Source organism: Lagenorhynchus albirostris, chromosome 11, assembly GCF_949774975.1.
Source record: "Lagenorhynchus albirostris chromosome 11, mLagAlb1.1, whole genome shotgun sequence".
Classification (NCBI taxonomy): Eukaryota; Metazoa; Chordata; class Mammalia; order Artiodactyla; family Delphinidae; genus Lagenorhynchus; species Lagenorhynchus albirostris.
The window spans coordinates 103,654,411-103,671,953 of record NC_083105.1 but is presented as its reverse complement, the minus strand read 5'-3'; the positions used below and the strand labels follow the sequence as shown (position 1 = coordinate 103,671,953).

Genomic DNA, 17,543 nt, shown 5'->3' with positions numbered 1-17,543 from the left:
AGCGACAGGAAAAGGAGCATTCTCGGACCTGCCCCAAAAAAGTGATCACTCTCTCTCCTCCCCCTACTCCGCCTCCCTGTCGGGCACGTGGCGACCAGCAGGTGACCCCCTCTGCATGCTCCGCTGTCCTGTGTGCCTGCCTGCCTGTGTGGGTGGCCAGGGGAGAGACCACGTCAGGATCCCCTCATTTCAGTGATGACTTACTGGCGAAACGACCTTTGCTGGTGGGCCTCAGGATAGCACATCGTCCGTTCAAACCCTGGGTAGTTTAATCTAGTCCCGCATCACAGGACTACAACTGTGCAGCCACAAACTAAAATTTAAACTGTACTTGACCCAGATGCGAGGTCCAGAAGCCCTGGAGAGCATTTTTATGTAACCCCATTGAAATCAGCCATTTTTGTCTTGCTGCCCAAGGAGATACTGTTAAGGTGAATGTTGGGAAGCTTTTTATAGGGCTCCACTCTGTGAGTTTGGCTCCTTCTGATTTTGAGAGCCCTGCCTCTTGCTTATCCAGCTTTTGCCAACAAACAGCTGCCCTTTCCGTCCGCCCCACTCACTGTCCAGGCAGACCACTGGAGAAGTGCTTCAAGGCGAGTTAACCCCACGTGCTTTGCGGCCAGCACGCTCGTATGAAGTGCGTTTATAGAACGGCTTTTTTCACTTGTGTTGTATGTCCCTATAAAGTAAAACACTGATTTTGAAGGTAGGATCTATGGAAAGACATTTTCTCAGCTATGGTAGCCTATTTAGAAGGTGATCCCATAATGTGTCTGATATGCAGGGGCCCAGCCGATGTCCCTGGGTCTGGACGCTGAACCCTTGTAGGGTAGTGACCACCCTGGGCCCTGTCTCTGCCCAAGAACCAACGTGGGGCATTTCCTCTGACTCAGGCAGTGTTCTCAGTGCTTTTCCTGTGTCATCTTGGTCTGTTCTCACAATAAGCCTACGAGGCAGGTCCTGTTATCCTCACCTTTTACAGATGAGGAGACCGTGGTGCAGGCTAGGGGGGCCAAGTAGTTGTGCGAAGTCACACAGTGAGCAGAGAGCTAGGAGCTGAACCCAAGTGGTGTGACTCTGGAGCCCGAGCCCCGGCCTCGTCCTGCCCGCGGACACTGCGCGCTCACGGGCTCTGGACAACAGAGTGGCCACGTCGGGAGCTCCGGGTCAGTTCTTGCAGCAGGGCAGGGCCATACGGTGAGTGCTGGGCTATCCAGAGAGTGACTAGGGGCCTAGACGGCCCAACCCCACGTCACTGTGTTAGTGGTTTCCTCAGGGCAGCGGAGGCGGCGTGGGCCTGGGTCACGGTCCCCAGCCTCTTGGGTGCAGCTTCTGTGCTCCCCTCGCCCCTTAGTGCTGTGCGCTCTTGGAGTCTCCCGTGGGCTGTTGTCGCCTCTAATGCCTTGGTGTGGAAGCTTCACCCTCCTAACCTGCCTCTCCTGTTAGCCTTCCGTTGAATGCCTCTGATCACGTGCCGCTGTGTGAAAGAAATATGTTTGTTCCACCTGTGTACTAACCGTAGTTCCTTATTTATCCACGTAGCTGACCTCGTTGGAGGCCAGGTGGGAGAACAGCTCTGCAGAGCTGCCCTTGGGTCACAGGATTTGATGTAGACGGGACTGTGGTTACTTGGGGTTGGGGACCAGTAGACAACAGGTTATGTGTTGAAATGAGCTCTCACTTTCTGGGGCTGTCACTTAGTAGGTCCAGATAGAGCATTTGGATGGAGCTTAAGTTTCTATTTTGTTGCCAACAGACGTACAGCGATCTTGATGCTGACAGCCGTGGCAAGCAGAGTCCCCACCACGAGAGGGTAAAAGCACGACTGTGGCATGGGGTGCTGGCAGCCACACAGATGCGGCACGCTGGGGTGGGGGCGCAGGCGTGGCCCCTCTCCTTGCTTTTTCCACACTCTGGTCACCGAGCCAAGAGCCGGGACTCTTTTCGCTTACAGTGATGACCCTTGCAAATAGCATTCACGGTGGAACATCCATCCACTCAGCGTCAGACCAGATAGGAACCCTGAGAGTTTGTGCCCTGTGAGCGGCCTCTTCCCCTCCCTGCGCCCCCTTCCCACTCCCAGATATGCACCTTTGGCTTCTGGGGAAGGGTCGAGGTCAGTAAGCAGGAGGCGCTTGCTTGGCTACTTCCGGGATCCTGACGCAGAAATGCTGAGAAAGCCAAAGCTCTTAGAGCATGGGGATTCTTCAGGTGTGAAGAGGACGGGGCGGGGAAGGAAGGTGATGACAAGACAGGGTCCATAATGAAAAGTGGTATCTGTTCGAGACGCTAGTAGGGAGATGCCTGAGCACACCTGGCCATCGTATGATCTGACGAGTTGCAGAGATGCTCATCTCAAAACCTGCTGACTATGAAACTTTTTTGGTTGTTATTGTTACCCTTAAATGGAGGCCTGAGTGGGTGTAGCTCTGCAGCCAGAATGAAGAATCATCTCTAATTGTTCATTTCACATGGGCCCTCTCCTCTTATTTTTGCCTCCCCCTCTGCCTTTGCTCTCTGAGAAATGCCCTCATGGCTGAGCAGTAAGTCTGGTTCCCTCCTGGACCCATTAGGAAAGTAGTGGTAGCACTGTCTTCCTACCAGTTGCCAGGCAGGAAGCAGGCCCGGGGTGGGGGAGGGGGGCCTTTCCATGTCACCCGTGTCACCCACAGCTTCACTGCCTGTGCCCAGCCTTTCTTCCTTCTTCCCAGGCTGGTTCCTGTCAAGAAGAAAGCTAGGCACTTTGACTGCACAGGGCAATGCCCTCCGTTTTGGGGAATGCCTACCTGAGGAGGTGCTGATGGTCTTGGATGAAACAGGGTCTCAGTGGGGAGCGGAGGGAAGTAGGTGGAGGAAAGAGAGATTGAATGGGGAAGCTGGTAGAAGTTGGGGCTGCAGGGCACCGAGGACAGGTGGGATTTGGAGCTCAGGAAGCAGCAGGGTTGGCGGGAGTTTTCCTTCATTTCCCCGGTGGGCTGGTCTCCAGGGTCTTCGGTGCAGGGTTCCAATCCAGGTACTCCTGGGGGGTCACTGTTTTTGTTCCTTCCCGGACTCTCCCTCTACCGCCCACCAGTCCAGCTGTGCGCTTGCCTGCTCGCTGCCGTCCAGGGAGTTTCTCTCTGAGCCTCTGGAGCAGAGGCTGGTGACACCCCCCCATCACCCGTGACACGCCTGAAGCTTTGAAGTTAGTGCGAGCTGAAGGCCGAGGGGTGCTTTTTCCCTGCGGCCCGCAGGTATCTCAGCCCGAACCTGCAGGCAGCGAAGCGGTTACTGCTCGCCAAGCTCGCAGCCCCTCCTGGCTTGGGGACCGGACAGTGCCTGGCTGCTGGGCCCACTTTTGCTCCACGTGCTGCATGCAGTCTGCAGAGGGTTGGGGCCAGCTCCGGGGCAAGCTCTGTATCTGAGCCCCACCAGGAGGAGGAGGAGGGGCCCCTTTCCTGGGTTTTATGGAGAAAGCGAGCTTTGCTCCAGAGCTGTCGTCTCCTGTCTGCTCCTCTTAAGGCCAGCAGAGTGACGAGCCGGTGGAATCTCCTTGTGCTCAAGAGAAATTCCAGCCCAGGCCGTGAGGGGCTCTGCAGGGCACACAGGACGTGTGAATAGGACGCTGCCTGCTGGCTGGCAGCACTGTGCACTTGAGAGCAGGGGTGCAGACAAGGTTTCCTGGGGGGCCGTGTTCCAGTGCGGGTGTGGCTGTGAGTGTGAGGCACAGTGGGAGCCTGGAATGAGCCACTGATGCTTCTGGAACTAAGAGCGTTTCTTTACTGCATTTGTCATCCAGATAAAGGGTCTGTGTTCCTTGTGTTCAGGTCAGCGTGTAACTTTTAACTTAACGTTTCCTTTGATTTTTTTCTCCGTCTTATATTTTATAGCCAGAGCCTGAGCCTTCTCGTCGATTTTTTGTCGACCAGTGGGAGCTTTCTCTAAGCCTCCGCTCCGCCAGCCGCCCTGCCTCTCCCTCCTCTGACTTCCTCCGACAGGTAGCGGGGCCCAGGGCTTGGCCAGGCTCGTCCTCTTCAGCCTGCACTTTCTTCACCCACACGAACGGCAGCCTGTCTCCTTAGGAATCCAGTTGTGTGTGTCCGTCATGCATGTGAGGTCGGTAGGCGTCCACCTGAGTTAAGGAGGCTGCTAGCTTCACTGCAGCAAATTCTGTCCCAGTCAACCCATTTTCATTATAGTCCAACTGTATCAAATAATGAGAAAGCACTTTGTAGCCATTAGCTTTTTTTAACTCCAGACCTCTTCCTATTAATGTGTTATAAAATATGAACTATTGTGTAATTAAATCTCTTAAAGAGAGTGGTGGGTACACAGTATTCTGGGTGCCTCTTGACTTGTAATCTCTTAAGGAAGAGCTCTGCTGTTTCCTATGATGGAACTGACCCAACTGTGGACGAGTTTACAGAGAGATTGCAGGGGCTTTTGTCCTTTCTGTTTGTTTCCTGTTCTTGAGCTGGTAGCAGACTGTAGAGAATGATACGCATGTGTGGTGGCCACAGTATAAGTCCAGAGAGTACTACCTTTCGACTGTTTCTTAAGAGTGGGGAGAGGAAAACCATCTGCTTTTCATGCCAGAAACAAATAGGACTCGAGTCTCCACCTCTCTTAGGGGTGTGCTCGTCAGTACTGTCACATCGCTGAGAACTGAAGTTGACAGATGCCTTTGCACTAGCAGCCCTGGGCTATAATTGCTGAGAGTGCTGGTTCTGATGGGAGAGCAGGGTCCTGGCTGAACAGGGAGGACCCTGGGCTTGCCCAGTGTCCCAGCCTCAGACTTGGCATCTGGTCCACGCTCCCACTCATCTGCTGCAGTTTCCTACTCCCTGGCGTCAGCTGTTCGATGCTCAGCTTGGCTGTGCCTGGGTTCCTGTCTGTTCCAGGCTTAAGCTTCCCTAATGTTTCTAATCCAAAGAAGGCTTAGGTCTAAGAGCCACTTGTGTTTCTCGACCACAGATGGGTATAAGCTGTGGAGTTAACGAGCAGATGGCACTATCCTTTGGAAATCGCCTTATTTTAAATTGAAAATATAATTGACTCCTCAGTTCCAGCTGAACCTTGGAGAATCGTTTGCTCATTTGTGCTGCTGTCGTGCTTGTATTTACACCGGGTCAGTTTCCCCCTAGGGCATTCCTCTGGTTTGTCCCTGCCCCGCCCAGGACATGCCGTTGCTCAGGCTGGTGATTCTCTTACACACGGTTTCGTGTGTTCAGACCGTTTCCTGATGGGGTTGTTGGCATCCCCAGCACAACTGCTCCCGGCATGTTTTGGATTTGGAATTAGAGTGAGGGCTCCTCAGACCCGGCGGGCACACAGCTGCTGAGAGGCGTGTCATACACACTGGGTGTCTGGGCCGTCCGCACAGGACGAGCTCAAAGCTGGGCTCCCACAGGAAGGTTTGCCATTGAAATTTATAGTTTTCTCCTGCTGCTTTTTCAACATTGCTAGAAAGAGGATTGAGGTGGTTGGATTTTTTTTCTTTTATCTTGTTTCAACGTATAAAGATATAACCCCTCCTGGACTAGAAACACTTTCTGGCTTCCACAGCAGCCGTGTCAGCAGTGCCCCAGCTGGTCCGGAAGGCTTGGTCTCAGGGCTCAGGGGAACACAGAAGTCTCCATGGGGAGAACGGGCAGAGAAGAGTTCTTCCTGGTAAAGCCCGGGGGCCTCTGGTGCACAGGACAGGGGCCCTGAGCGAAGGAGGTCATAGTGAAGACGGCTGTCATCCCCGGTGACACTGGGCTGTTGGCATCCGTTACCCAGATGGAGAGTCGGCCTTACTTTCTTTCTAAATGAGGAAATAACTCCCCAGGTCCTCTCCCAGGCCCTGGGATGTGCCTTCAGTCTGGTGCCCGCTGCCTTAAGTGAGGTGTTCTCTTAGGTTCTTTGAGGTTCTCTGTGTGTAATCTGAGCCGCTGGGTGGTAGGCCCTTCTCACTCTGTTTGCATCCATCTTGTCGTCCCGCCTCCACATCCCCCGCACTTCGTCCAGAGGGACATGAGAGACCAGGTTCTCCTTCCTGAATTTCACTGTCTCTGTGGCCATCGCTCCCGCCTGTGCTGACACCGGTGTGTGGACACTGACACCTAGTCCCCTGCTCGTGGGCACTGTGTTGGCATGTTTGTTGCTGCACCTTGTATTCATTTTATACCTTTCGAAGATTTTTTTCCCCTGTCTTCTTAATTTATTTATTTTTTTCCTTCTCATTTCCCTTCTTTCTGGTCGTTTAACAATCTCCAACCAATAGAAGTATATAAAGATGTACACGGGCGGAGTGAGCTCATTGGCTGAGCAGATAGCCAATCAGCTTCAAAGGAAAGAACAGCCTAAAACCCTTCTAGACAAGAAGGAACTGGTAAGATACACTAAGGGCACTGTCTGTCTAGATAAGACAGCTCTGGTAAACAAGCCTGCTTTGTTCTAAGTAGCTCAGTGGCATATATGGCTGCTGCGTGCCATGTGGTAATTATTTTTTGAGGTTGTCTGAATTTTATAACTGAACTTCTAGGACTGAAACCGTTGTTTAGAATGTTGTGTGAACAGCATACTCAGTATCTCTAAAGTGATTGCTCTAGAGTCCAGGGCCTGTGTCCATGGAGAACCACGGGAACACCTTCAGATCAGAATCCGTTAAGAGGATTTGGTTTGCTTGTTATGAAATCGTGTAGAACAGACGCAGTGCCAAGTGCTGCGTGGGCACTGGAGGCACCGGCCTGTGGTGGTGCGCGGCTCCCGTCCCCAGGCAGAACCGCGTAGGGAGGGTTGTGCGCCCTGGGGAGGGGCCGGGAGGCCTCGCCTGATGCGTGTCCCCCCACCCCCCACCCCCAGGGCTCTATGAAGAAGGAGTTCCCACAGAACTTGGGAGGCAGCGACACCTGCTACTTCTGCCGGAAGCGGGTCTACGTGATGGAGCGCCTGAGCGCCGAGGGCAAGTTCTTCCACCGGAGCTGCTTCAAGTGCGAGTACTGCGCCACCACCCTGCGCCTCTCGGCCTACGCATACGCCCTCGAGGACGGTGAGTCCCCCGCGCTGGAGGCCGCACCCAGACTCAAGGGCCCCCGCTGCGTTCTTACACTGATGCTCTCTTTTCTGCCTCTCCTGAGCCTTCCCATCCACCCCCCTGTAGTCTGTGTTTTCTCCCAGACTCTTTCTTATAAATATTTCTGCAGAGTCACCAAGCTGTATCATAGATGACTCAGTGACCATGGTGATGAGAAGGGCATGCGTTTACCTAAATCGTTTCCCTGGCTTCACAGACACCTGCTGTCGTACCTCACGGTGGGGATCTTAAGATAAAAGGGACCTGAGGAGAGTAAGTCTTTTTTGTGTTCGCTTTAGAGAAGAAGAATCACAGGCTTATAGAAGCCACATTTCTTGCCTAAGGTCAGTGACAGCACATTGAAACTGTATCCGCTGCCACTGGTCTCAGACCTTGGCTTCCTGAAGGTGCCTGAGTTATGCCCAGTGTCACCTGTGCTCTCTCGTATCAGCATCTCTGGTGAATTGAGAGCATGTTGCCCAGGCCTCAGTCTGGTTACTGTGCTGTTCAAGCCCTGGCCTTTCGTGATATTTGTTGGTTTTATAGTGGAATGACCTTGATAAGGCAGAAGGTGGAGAATTATGCAGACAGGTAACAAAGCCTGATGGAGAGGCGTGTCTGCCGCCTGAAAACCCTTTGGGGTTAATTGGAAAAGGTCACCGGAGACATCAGTGATTCCTACGCCCCTTCCTACAGGAAGCAGAAGGGACCTTATGAGAGGCCATCTTACTGATTCAACAATAATGAAAAGACCCAGATTAACAGAAGGGGGAAATAAATCCTCAGGTCCCTTGCACTGACTGAGGAGACTGTCAGGGGATGTCACACGGGAGAGGGATGCCCCCTGCGGTGAGGAGACAGTCCTCCAGGCTCTTCGACTAGAGAGCAAGGAGCGGCCAGAAGAGCTGAGTGGTGACCTGAGAAAAGCTGACTCTACTGTTGTGGCACCTGGTCCTCTTGTTACGTTAGTGAAGAGCACCAGCCAGCGAGGGAAGAGGTGAGACAATTGTCCATACTGTCAGGTATCAGTATTCCCACACACCTGGTCTTTGGATAGTGCCTTTGCTCTCCCCGGATGGGGTTGGCAGATGGAGCCCACGCAGTGTTTCTAACTGTCCGCGAGGTCTGCCTAGAAAGATCCCTTCAGGTCCAGCGAATCGATCCACGAGTATTTTTGCCCATAGATTGTGCGCCACACCTTTGCCACATTCTCCTGAGGGCATAGATGGTGTAAGAGGGGCCGTCCTGATGGAATGATCCGGCAGCGTAAGGGAGTGACCAAGGGCGACGGTGCGTAGTGCAGACTGTAACTTTGTGAAGTACAGAGGAGGAGGAGTCTGGGAAGCTCAGGAGGGTCAGGAACTACCTAGCCATCCTGCCGTGGACTCTGGAGCATGGTGGGCGAGGGCTCAGCAGAGGGGCGGAGGAGCCGGTGTGCCCAGCGAGAGGGCAGCGGAGCCCGGGGGAGTGACCATGGTGTGGGGGCCGGACGAGCAGGCCCACGTGCTTAGGCACGGCCTTCCTGACAGCGGGCCTGACCAGCTCCCCAGACTTCAGCGCAGGTGAACCTTTCCCTCAGCTCCGCCCTCCTCAGTGACAGCTGGACTTGGGAAAGGAGGGAATCTTAGGGGTCCTGAGGGTTTAGCCTCATGAGGTTCAGAAATCTAATGGAAGAGCCTCAGGTGAGAGAGAAAAGGGCAGGGATTGTGGCTCCGGAGAGAGGGGGTTAACCCAGCCCGTGCCGGGCCCTTAACAACATATTGTGACATTTCATCCTCATGACCACCGGAAGGTAGCTAACTTTATTGCTGTAATTTTACACATCAGGAAACTGAGTTCAGAGAAGCTGTAAGTTACTTGTCCAGGTCCACACAGCAGTAAGTGACCTCTGAGGTCCCCCAGGTCAGACGTCCTGGGGTTAGCGCTTCTGGCCCATGGCCACTCCGGCCTGGTCAGTGGGGACTCACTCACTTGAGAGAGGCGTCCAGGTTTTACCCTTGTCCCTTCAGCCCCTTTAAAAGGATGGAGTCTTTCTGTTGCCACAGACTAGCTTATTTGCCTGCTGCCACCTCTTAAGACAAGGACTCTAAATCAAAGTGTGTCTGTCACGTCTTTCCTGTCCTCTCGAGGAGAGAAAACACACACCGTCCACTGAGGAGGTCTGAAGGGCCGCCCTCGGGAGTGACGAGCCCGCTGCTCCCCCGCCACTGCCCTGTGTCTGCTCCCACAGGGCAGCCCAGGGAATCTTAAAGAGACAAGCAGATCTTCCTGGCCTCCCACTGTTCACCCTGACAACCCCTGTGGCACAGGTGGACCCGCGGTCCCCGGGGCTGAGAGCTCCGTGCGTCCTCCCAGCTTGCCCCCGGCCCCCTGCTTCTGCCTGTCCCCTGCGAGCTGCTCGCTTCTCCGTTGCACTGACATGCGTGCGCTCGCTGTGTCCTCTGCTGGAGTGCGCCCCTCCCACCCTCACGGGGCAGCCTCCTGTCGCCACACGTTCTTTCCCCGGAGAGGCGGCAGGGCTCCTCTGCCTCCTGACCAGAACATCTCTGGCTCTGACCTGTCCTGACGGCTCTGACCTGGAGTTGCTGGGGGAAGGAATCTGTGGCCCGTCTGCCTCAGGCTCGCCTCTTAGCTGTCTGTTTTCTCCAGTTCCATCTTCAGTCATTCCGAGGTTCCTGAATTTACTTAGACCATCTAAAATCAGTGACTTGACGGGATCAACCATGCTTTGTGGTTGCTTTGTGACGTTAGCGTGGCCATACTTGCTGATTGAGATGGGCACCATTGTGAAGAGCCAGGCGTCCGATGTTCAAGTCCTGTCCGAGACTCGCTAGCGTGGCTTAGCCTTTCTGTGCCTCACTGGGTTTTGAGGATTAAATGAGTCAATAGTTGTAAAGCACTTACAGTATTTGGCACATGGCAAATGTTAGATGAAAATCAGCCCTTTTTGTTATTAACGTAAGAAGCAAAAAGTATCACCAAGTTGGGTTTGGGAAGGGGTTTGAGGTGCATTAATCGAGCAGCTACAGTGCAGGACATGTGATGATGTCTCATTGATGGCTCTCACCCCACGAGACGGTGTGGTCTTCATGCTCTACATGAGGAAACGCGTGCTGAGAGGGTCACGTACCACTGAGTGGCTGGGATGGTGCCTGCACTGAGCTCTGGTTTCAGTGTGTGTGTTCCTCCCCTCAGGTTGTGCTGCATTCGTAGAGAAAACAAGGGTTTGGAATTCTCTTTTTACCTTTTGGTCAGGCTCATGGGACTCGTTTTTGAAACCTAAACCTCTTTACTTTATTAATTTAGGATACCGTAACAATTCAATGAGGATTCCCTGGTAGGTCAGTCTATTGAGTTGTATTTTTAAATCTAGAATTCTTTTACTAGAAAAAAAGCAAATTAATGGAGGAAAAATAGAAGAAAGGAATGAACCTAACTGTAGTTTTGTAGTTAGGTTGTAGTTTTCTGATACTACAATAAATAAGACTCTTGGTTGAAAGTAATGGAAACCCAGATCAGATTAAAGTTTATGCATAAGATTGACATCTTTCTTGCAGATAGCAGGGCTGCCCCTTCTCTCTCCCCATCCCTAAGAATCTGTTAGCCTAACTTAGCCACATGCCAGATCCTAGAGCACCGTGTCCTGGGGTGGGCTGGAGGGAAAGGGGATATTCTGATTGACCTATCTGGGTCATTTATCCACGTCTGTGCTGGGTAATGTCAGGCCACGTAGTTGGCAGCCCCATCAGAGTCATGTGGAGGAGGGAGGAGTGTTCCTTAAAGAATGAGACACAAGACAGGCAAAAAGTAGTGTGTGATCCAAGCACCAATACTTTTGTCTTGTCCTAATTACATTTTATCTTGGCCAAAATTCGCAAAAGTGAAATGGTTTATTACAGATTGTAGAAGGAGATTGTGTCCAAGCTGCTAAAAATAACCCACGACTCAACTCCCCTTTTAGAGAGATAAGCAGTGGGGTTGATAGTCCTTTGCTCTCAAGTGCCCCTGACAGGAGGTGTGGTTCTCTGAGTTCTGATTACGTGCCAGGAGCTAGTGGGAAACTCTTATTTCAGAAAATATACTATCTATATGAATATTATTTGAAATTATGAAAGTCCACAAACTCTCTTTCTAAAAGATTTATGCAGTGTTGGGAGGGGGAGAAGTACCCGTAAAAGGAGAACAGAAGTCAGTTACTTTGAGGGAAAAAGAGAGAGAGAGATGTAATCGGATCACCAGGAGAAGGGAAGAAGAATGCCATTCATTTATCTCCTTGACTTTTTTTTTGAGATATAATTGACACATTGGTTTATGTGTACTGCCCGTTGATTTGACACATTTATTTGTAAAGTTATTACCACCACAGTGTAACCTAGGCTAAAACCACAGTGTTACCACCTCCGTGCCATCACATAGTTACTCTTTTCTGTGGTGAGAACATTTAAGACCCACTCTTTAAGCAACATTCAGGTATATGACGCAGTATTATTTGCTTTGATCACCATGCTGTGCGTTAGATCCCCAAACTTGTTAATCTTATAATTGGAAGTCCCTACTCCTTGGCCAATATCTCCTCATTTCCCCTCCCCCCACCCCTACTGGCCACCATTCTACTCTCTGTTTCTCGGAGTTTGTCTTTTTTAGATTCCACATGTAGGTGATATACAGTATTTGTCTTTCTCTGTCTGACTTATTTCACTTAACACAATGCCCTGAAGGTCCATCCAGGTTGTCATATAGCAGGATTTCCTCCTTGCTCATGGCTGAATTAATATTCCATTGTGTATACATATGTGTATGTATATATATATTATATATATATATCCATCCGTGGATGGAAGCTTGGGTTGTTCTTGTATCTTGGCCATTGTAAATAATGCTGCTATGAACATGGGGGTGCATATATCTTTTATTATAATTAGTGTTTTTGTTTTCTTCAGATAAATACCCAGAAATGGAATTCCTGGATCATATGGTAGTTCTATTTTTAATTTTTTGAGGAACCTCCATACTGTTCTCCATAGTGGCTGCACCAATTTACATTCCCACCAACAGTGCATGAGGGTTCCCTTTTCTCCACACCCTCTCCAACGCTTGTTACCTCTTGTCTTTTTGACAGTAGGCATTCTTTCTGGTATGTGGTGATATCCTGTGGTTTTGATTTGCATTTCCCTTATGACTAGTGATGTTGAGCCCCTTTTCATCTATATGTTGGCCATTTGTATGTCTGTTTTGGGAAACTCTTCAGTTCCCCTGCTCATTTTTTAATCAGGTTGTTAGGTTCTTTGCTATTGGGTTATATGAGTTCCATATATATTTTGAAGATTAACCCATAGTTTGGGACCTTTTTTGTGGTGTGCAAGATATATTTTTTTTAATAACAATTTTTTTCAAAGATTTATTTTTTTATTTATTTTATTTATTTTTGGCTGCGTTGGGTCTTAGTTGCGAGATGCAGGATCTTCATTGAAGCGTGCGGGATCTTTCATTGCGGCACATGGGCTCTTCGTTGTGGTGTGTGGGCTTCTCTCTAGTTGTGGCCTGCGGGCTCCAGGGCACATGGGCTCAGTAGTTGTGGCATGCGGGCTTAGTTGCCCTGCGGCTGTGGGATCTTAGTTCCCCAGCAAGGAATCGAACCTGTGCCCCCTGAATTGGAAGGCAGATTCTTTACCAGTGGGTCACCAGGGAAGTCCCTATAATAACTTTATTTTATTTTATTTTGAATTTTATTTTATTTATTTTTTATACAGCAGGTTCTTATTAGCTATCCATTTTATACATGTTAGTGTATATATGTCAATCCCAATCTCCCAATTCATTACTTTTTTTTTTTTTAAGTTGCGGCATGCGGGACCTAGTTCCCTGACCAGGGATCGAACCCAGGCCCCCTGCATTGGGAACACAGAATCTTAACCACTGCACCACCAGGGAAGTCCCCATACTGTTTTGATTACTATAGCTTAGTAATATAGTTTAAAATCGGGAAGTGTGATGCCTCTAGCTTTGCTCTTCTTTCTCAGGATTGCTTTGGTTATTTGGGATCCTTTGTGGTTCCATACAAGTTTTACAATTGTTTTTTGCGTTTCTGTGAAAAATGCCATTGAAATTTTAATAGAGATTACAGTGAATCTATAGATGGCTTTGGGTAATGTGAACATTATAACAATATCCTGATCCATGAACACTGGATATCTTCCCATTTATTTGTGTTTTCAGTTTCTTTCATCAGTGTCTTATAGTTTTCAGTGTATAGGTCTTTCATCTCCTCGGTTAGGTTTATTCCTAAGAATTTTATTTTATTTTTTGATGCTATTATGAATGGGATTTTTTTCTTCATTTTTTTTCTGATGTTTCGTTGTTAGTGTATAGAAACACAACTGTTTTCTATATGTTGATTTTGTATCCTGCAACTTTCCTAAATTTCTAGCAGTTTTTTTGGGTGGAGTCTTTAGCATTTTCTGTATATAAGATCATATCATCTACAAACGAAAACAGTTTTACTTCTTCCTTATCTATTTGGAAGCCTTTTTTTTTCTTTTTCTTGCCTGATTGTTCTGGCTAGGATTTCCAGTATTGAATAGGAATGGTGAGAGTGGGTAGCCTTGTCTTGTTCCTGATCTTAGAAGAAAAGCTTTCAACCTTTTGCTGTTGAATATGATATTAGCTGTGAGCTTGTCATATATGGCCTTTATTTTGTTGGTACAGTGCTTCTATACCAAGTTTTTTGAGCACTTTTTATCATGAGAGGATGTTGTACTTTGTCAAATGCTTTTCTGCATCTGTTGAGATGATCATTTTTTTTTCTCTCTGTTAATGTGGTGAATCCCATTTATTGACTTATGGCTATTGAACCATCCTTGCATTCCTGGAATAAATCCCACTTGGTAATGCTGTATGATCCTTTTTTTTTTTTTTTTTGGCGCTACGCAGGCCTCTCACTGTTGTGGCCTCTCCTGTTGTGGAGCACAGGCTCCGGATGCACAGGCTCAGCGGCCATGGCTCACGGGCCCAGCCGCTGCATGGCATGTGGGATCTTCCCGGACTGGGGCACGAACCCGTGTCCCCTGCATCGGCAGGCGGACTCTCAACCACTGCGCCACCGGGGAAGCCCTATGATCCTTTTAATGTGCTGTTGAATTTGGTTTGCTAATTTGTTGAGAATTTTTACATCTGTATTCATCAGGGGTATTGGTCTGTAATTTTCTTTTCTTGTACTGTCCTTATCTGGCTTTGGTAATGATGGTCTCATAAAATGAGTTTGGGAGTGTTCCCTCCCGTTCAGTTATTTGGAAGCGTTTGAGAAGTATTGTTAATTCTTCTTTAAATGTTTGGTAGAGTTCACCAGTGAAACCATCTGGTCCTGGGCTTTTCTGTTTTGCGAGGGTTTTGTTTACTGATTCAGTCTCCTTACTCAATATTGGTCTGTTCAGATTTTCTGTTTCTTCATGAGACTCAGATTTAATAGGTTGTATGTTTCTAGGAATTTATTCATTTCTACTAGATTATCCAGCTTTTTGGCATATAATTGTTTTTAGCAGTTTCTTACGATCCTCTGTGTTTCTGTGGTATCAGTTGTAATGTCTTCGATCATTTCTGATTTTATTTGAGTCTTCTCTCTGTTTTTCTGAATTAGTCTCATAAAGGTTTGTTAATTTTGTTTATCTTTTCAAAAAAAAATCAGGTTCATTGATCTATTCTATTGTATTTCTGGTTAGGTCCTCTTACTTTAACTTTGGGAATAGGAAAGTTCATTTGTCAAAGGAGCCACTCTCTCCAGATGAGACGGATGAGTGGAATTACTCCTGTTTCAACAGTTTCTGTAATAGGGTCTATCCTTTAATTTCTGAAAGCCTTGGCTGGAAGTCGGGGGAAAGAAAGAGTCGGGAAAAAACAACCCTCAGTGACTGAATCCCACTACCAGTCTCATGGGAAAAGCCAAGGTTGGTGTTTTTCAAACTTTTGATCATGTCCACAATAGGACATACATGTTACACTAGGACCCAGAAAACCCAGGTGGGCACAGCTGAGCTGTGAGAGATAATCCTTGACTCTGAGGATGCCACAGTGCATGCTGATGCTTTTTATTAGGCTTTATTCTGTTTTGTTTTAGTCCCAGTGCACTGTAGGATTTTTGGTTTGTTTTGCGTTGTTTTTAATGCTGGTCCTGACCCACTGTGGGTGGCGCTGGCTCGCGGGTGCTTGCAGAAGGGCGGCAGGAGGGCCCCAGCGGGCTCATGTTCGGTGCCGCCCCACCCCCGGCAGCCTTCAGGCCACCACCGCTTGTGTTCATTCTTGGTTTCCCCAGAAATGCTCCTCTGGCTCTTCATGTGACCACATCTTTGTTCTGCACACACTGCCACTTTGTTTGCGGGCCCTGCCGTGCAGGCTTCGGTCTTTGCTCCAAGCCCTGATTGGGTGATGGCTCCGTGGCCTCCACACATCCGGGCACAGGGGAGAGGAGGGCCTGGCCTCCCTGGACAAGAAGCCTGGGCCTGGGGAAGGCCGGTGCCGGGGCGAGCGGACGACTGTGCCAAGACCAGGGGTCAAGCTGGGAATCTCAGAGACTTGCTCACCCTCTTCCCCTGCCCCTTGCTGCCTGCAGGTAAATTCTACTGCAAACCACACTACTGTTACCGGCTGTCCGGGCCTGTACAGAGGAAGAGACCAGCAGTGGCCCCTCTGTCTGGAAAGGTAATGTTGATCGGCCGCAGGGGGCGGGGGGGCAGCAGGTGCTGTTTCAGTGTGGTGACAGGTCAGGGTGTGGCCAGCAGGCCCTGAATGGCCACTGCATTGCCTTTCCTGTGAGTGGGAGGGCCTGAGAGATGGTCACAGTCCGATATGGGGAGGGAGCATCTTTTCAAGCCTAATCTAATGTTGGGTTTCAGTAAGGTAATGTTCCAGCACCACCTGAGTTGGATTTGGAAGACCACGTCAGACCTTGTCTTCTGCTTACTGTGTAAAAAAAAGCCTCTTGCCTTTGAAAATCTCACCCTTCCTGAGAGGAGGACACTGGAAAAGGACTTGGCCAGAAATAAATGCTCTGCAGCCAATTCCTTGAACTTTCTATATTCTGGGAATTACTTACCTAAGAACCTTCTTTTTACAAAAAAAAAAAGTGAGTGTAATCAGCTCCCGCATCTGTCTTTCCAAGTGAGCTGTGTATTCTCTCCGCTCTGTGGTGTTGCCCTGTGGGCGTGCAGTTGACTGATGCTTCCAGGAGGGCCTCTGCGGACTGCAGAGAGCCTGTGGGGGAAGGGACATGAAGCGTGCCCTGGTGCGGCCCTGGGTTTCCTGGTGAGGGCAGCAGACCAGCAGCCAGGCGTCATTGTCTCCTGAGATGTGGGTGCTTCACTCAGTCACTCCTCCTCTTCTTGTGGACTTTCCTAGGAGGCCAGGGGACCCCTGCAGGACAGCCCTGCTGCAGACACCAACGGACAGCCCAGCACCAGTGCCAGCCCTGCCGAGAGAACTCCAGGTAGCCTCACTTCCTTGTTTGGCTGGGTGGCGCGTCACTCTCTCGGCCTCTGTGACAAGGCCAAGGGGATGAGCCAGCACCTCCAAAGCAACATTTCTTCAGTTGGGCATCAGGTGGCCCAAAACCCTCTGGACTCCCTTTTCACGTGCCAGCTGCTTGCATTCGGAGTCCCCTTTCTCTGTGGCCTGTCGGAGGTGCTGGTACAAATCAGAGGGGAGTTTCACTGGCCGACCGCGGGCCAGTAGGGGTGCCGTCTGGTGAGCGGCGTCACCCAGGCTTCGGTACTGTCTATTCAGAATCTCATTTTCATTGCTGGAGTCCTGGGACCTGTCCACATCCATCAGATACCTTGGGGGGTTGGCCCAGGCCCTGTCTAGGGAACAGGAGTTCAAAACAGGCTGCTTTTAGCACTGACCCAAGTGATGACCCAGGGCAGTGGGGCCTTCCTGTAGTCCCTCGCTGTGGGCTCCTTGGATAGAGCGTGGAATTGTGAGAAGGCCCCAAGGTCTGAACGTGTGTCCACCTGAACTGGACATCCTCCATCCTCTTCCCTGCTCAGGTGTCTAGGTGGCTGCCACTGCTGTCCCACCTCACCTGTAACCCCTGAGGGACATGCCCTGTCCTGGTCATTTTGGGGCATTTGAACTCCTAACGAGGATCAGGCCCTGATTGGTCCCACTTTCACTAACCTCTTCCTGTGTCAGGAGGTGAGTGCCACCACCCCACATCTAAAAACACATTTGTTCTGGTCTCGAAGGTCAGGAGAAGGAAGGGCTCATGGGTACCAGACTTCTTGTGAAGAATTGTGGTTTTTCCTTAAAAACCTCTCCCTACTCCCTGCCAAACCAGCCTGTGACGTGTGTCCACAGATGTGGGTGGTCCTGATGCCCTGCGCAGCCCCGACAGGTCATAGCCCACGGTCACTGTAGCCAGTCGGAGAGGAAGTCGTCAGGGCCCTGTTTTCACCTGTCACAAGTTTCTTCCCTTCAGAGCAAATAGGTCTCAAGCAGCCGTTTACAAACTCACAGAAAT

General features: G+C 50.0%; 1 protein-coding gene across 22 annotated transcripts in view; it reads left to right on the top strand.

Annotated features, from left to right (window-relative positions):
- MICAL3 (microtubule associated monooxygenase, calponin and LIM domain containing 3) overlaps positions 1 to 17,543 on the top strand; it is a 175,206-nt gene that overhangs the window by 100,061 nt on the left and 57,602 nt on the right. For 16 of the 22 annotated variants that reach the window (XR_009543243.1, XR_009543242.1, XR_009543244.1 and 13 more), the window contains 7 exons: positions 3 to 101; positions 1,757 to 1,813; positions 3,870 to 3,977; positions 6,245 to 6,352; positions 6,826 to 7,012; positions 15,639 to 15,727; positions 16,424 to 16,511. Coding sequence is in view for 18 of the 22 variants with exons in the window: in XM_060164477.1 (XP_060020460.1) it covers positions 3 to 101; positions 1,757 to 1,813; positions 3,870 to 3,977; positions 6,245 to 6,352; positions 6,826 to 7,012; positions 15,639 to 15,727; positions 16,424 to 16,511 (736 nt within the window). In the remaining 4 variants the exon portion in view is untranslated. Of the gene's footprint in view, positions 1 to 2; positions 102 to 340; positions 1,717 to 1,756; positions 1,814 to 3,073; positions 3,234 to 3,869; positions 3,978 to 6,244; positions 6,353 to 6,825; positions 7,013 to 15,638; positions 15,728 to 16,423; positions 16,512 to 17,543 lie in introns of those variants that run through there. The other 6 variants (XM_060164488.1, XM_060164487.1, XM_060164497.1 and 3 more) reach the window with 4 other exon arrangements.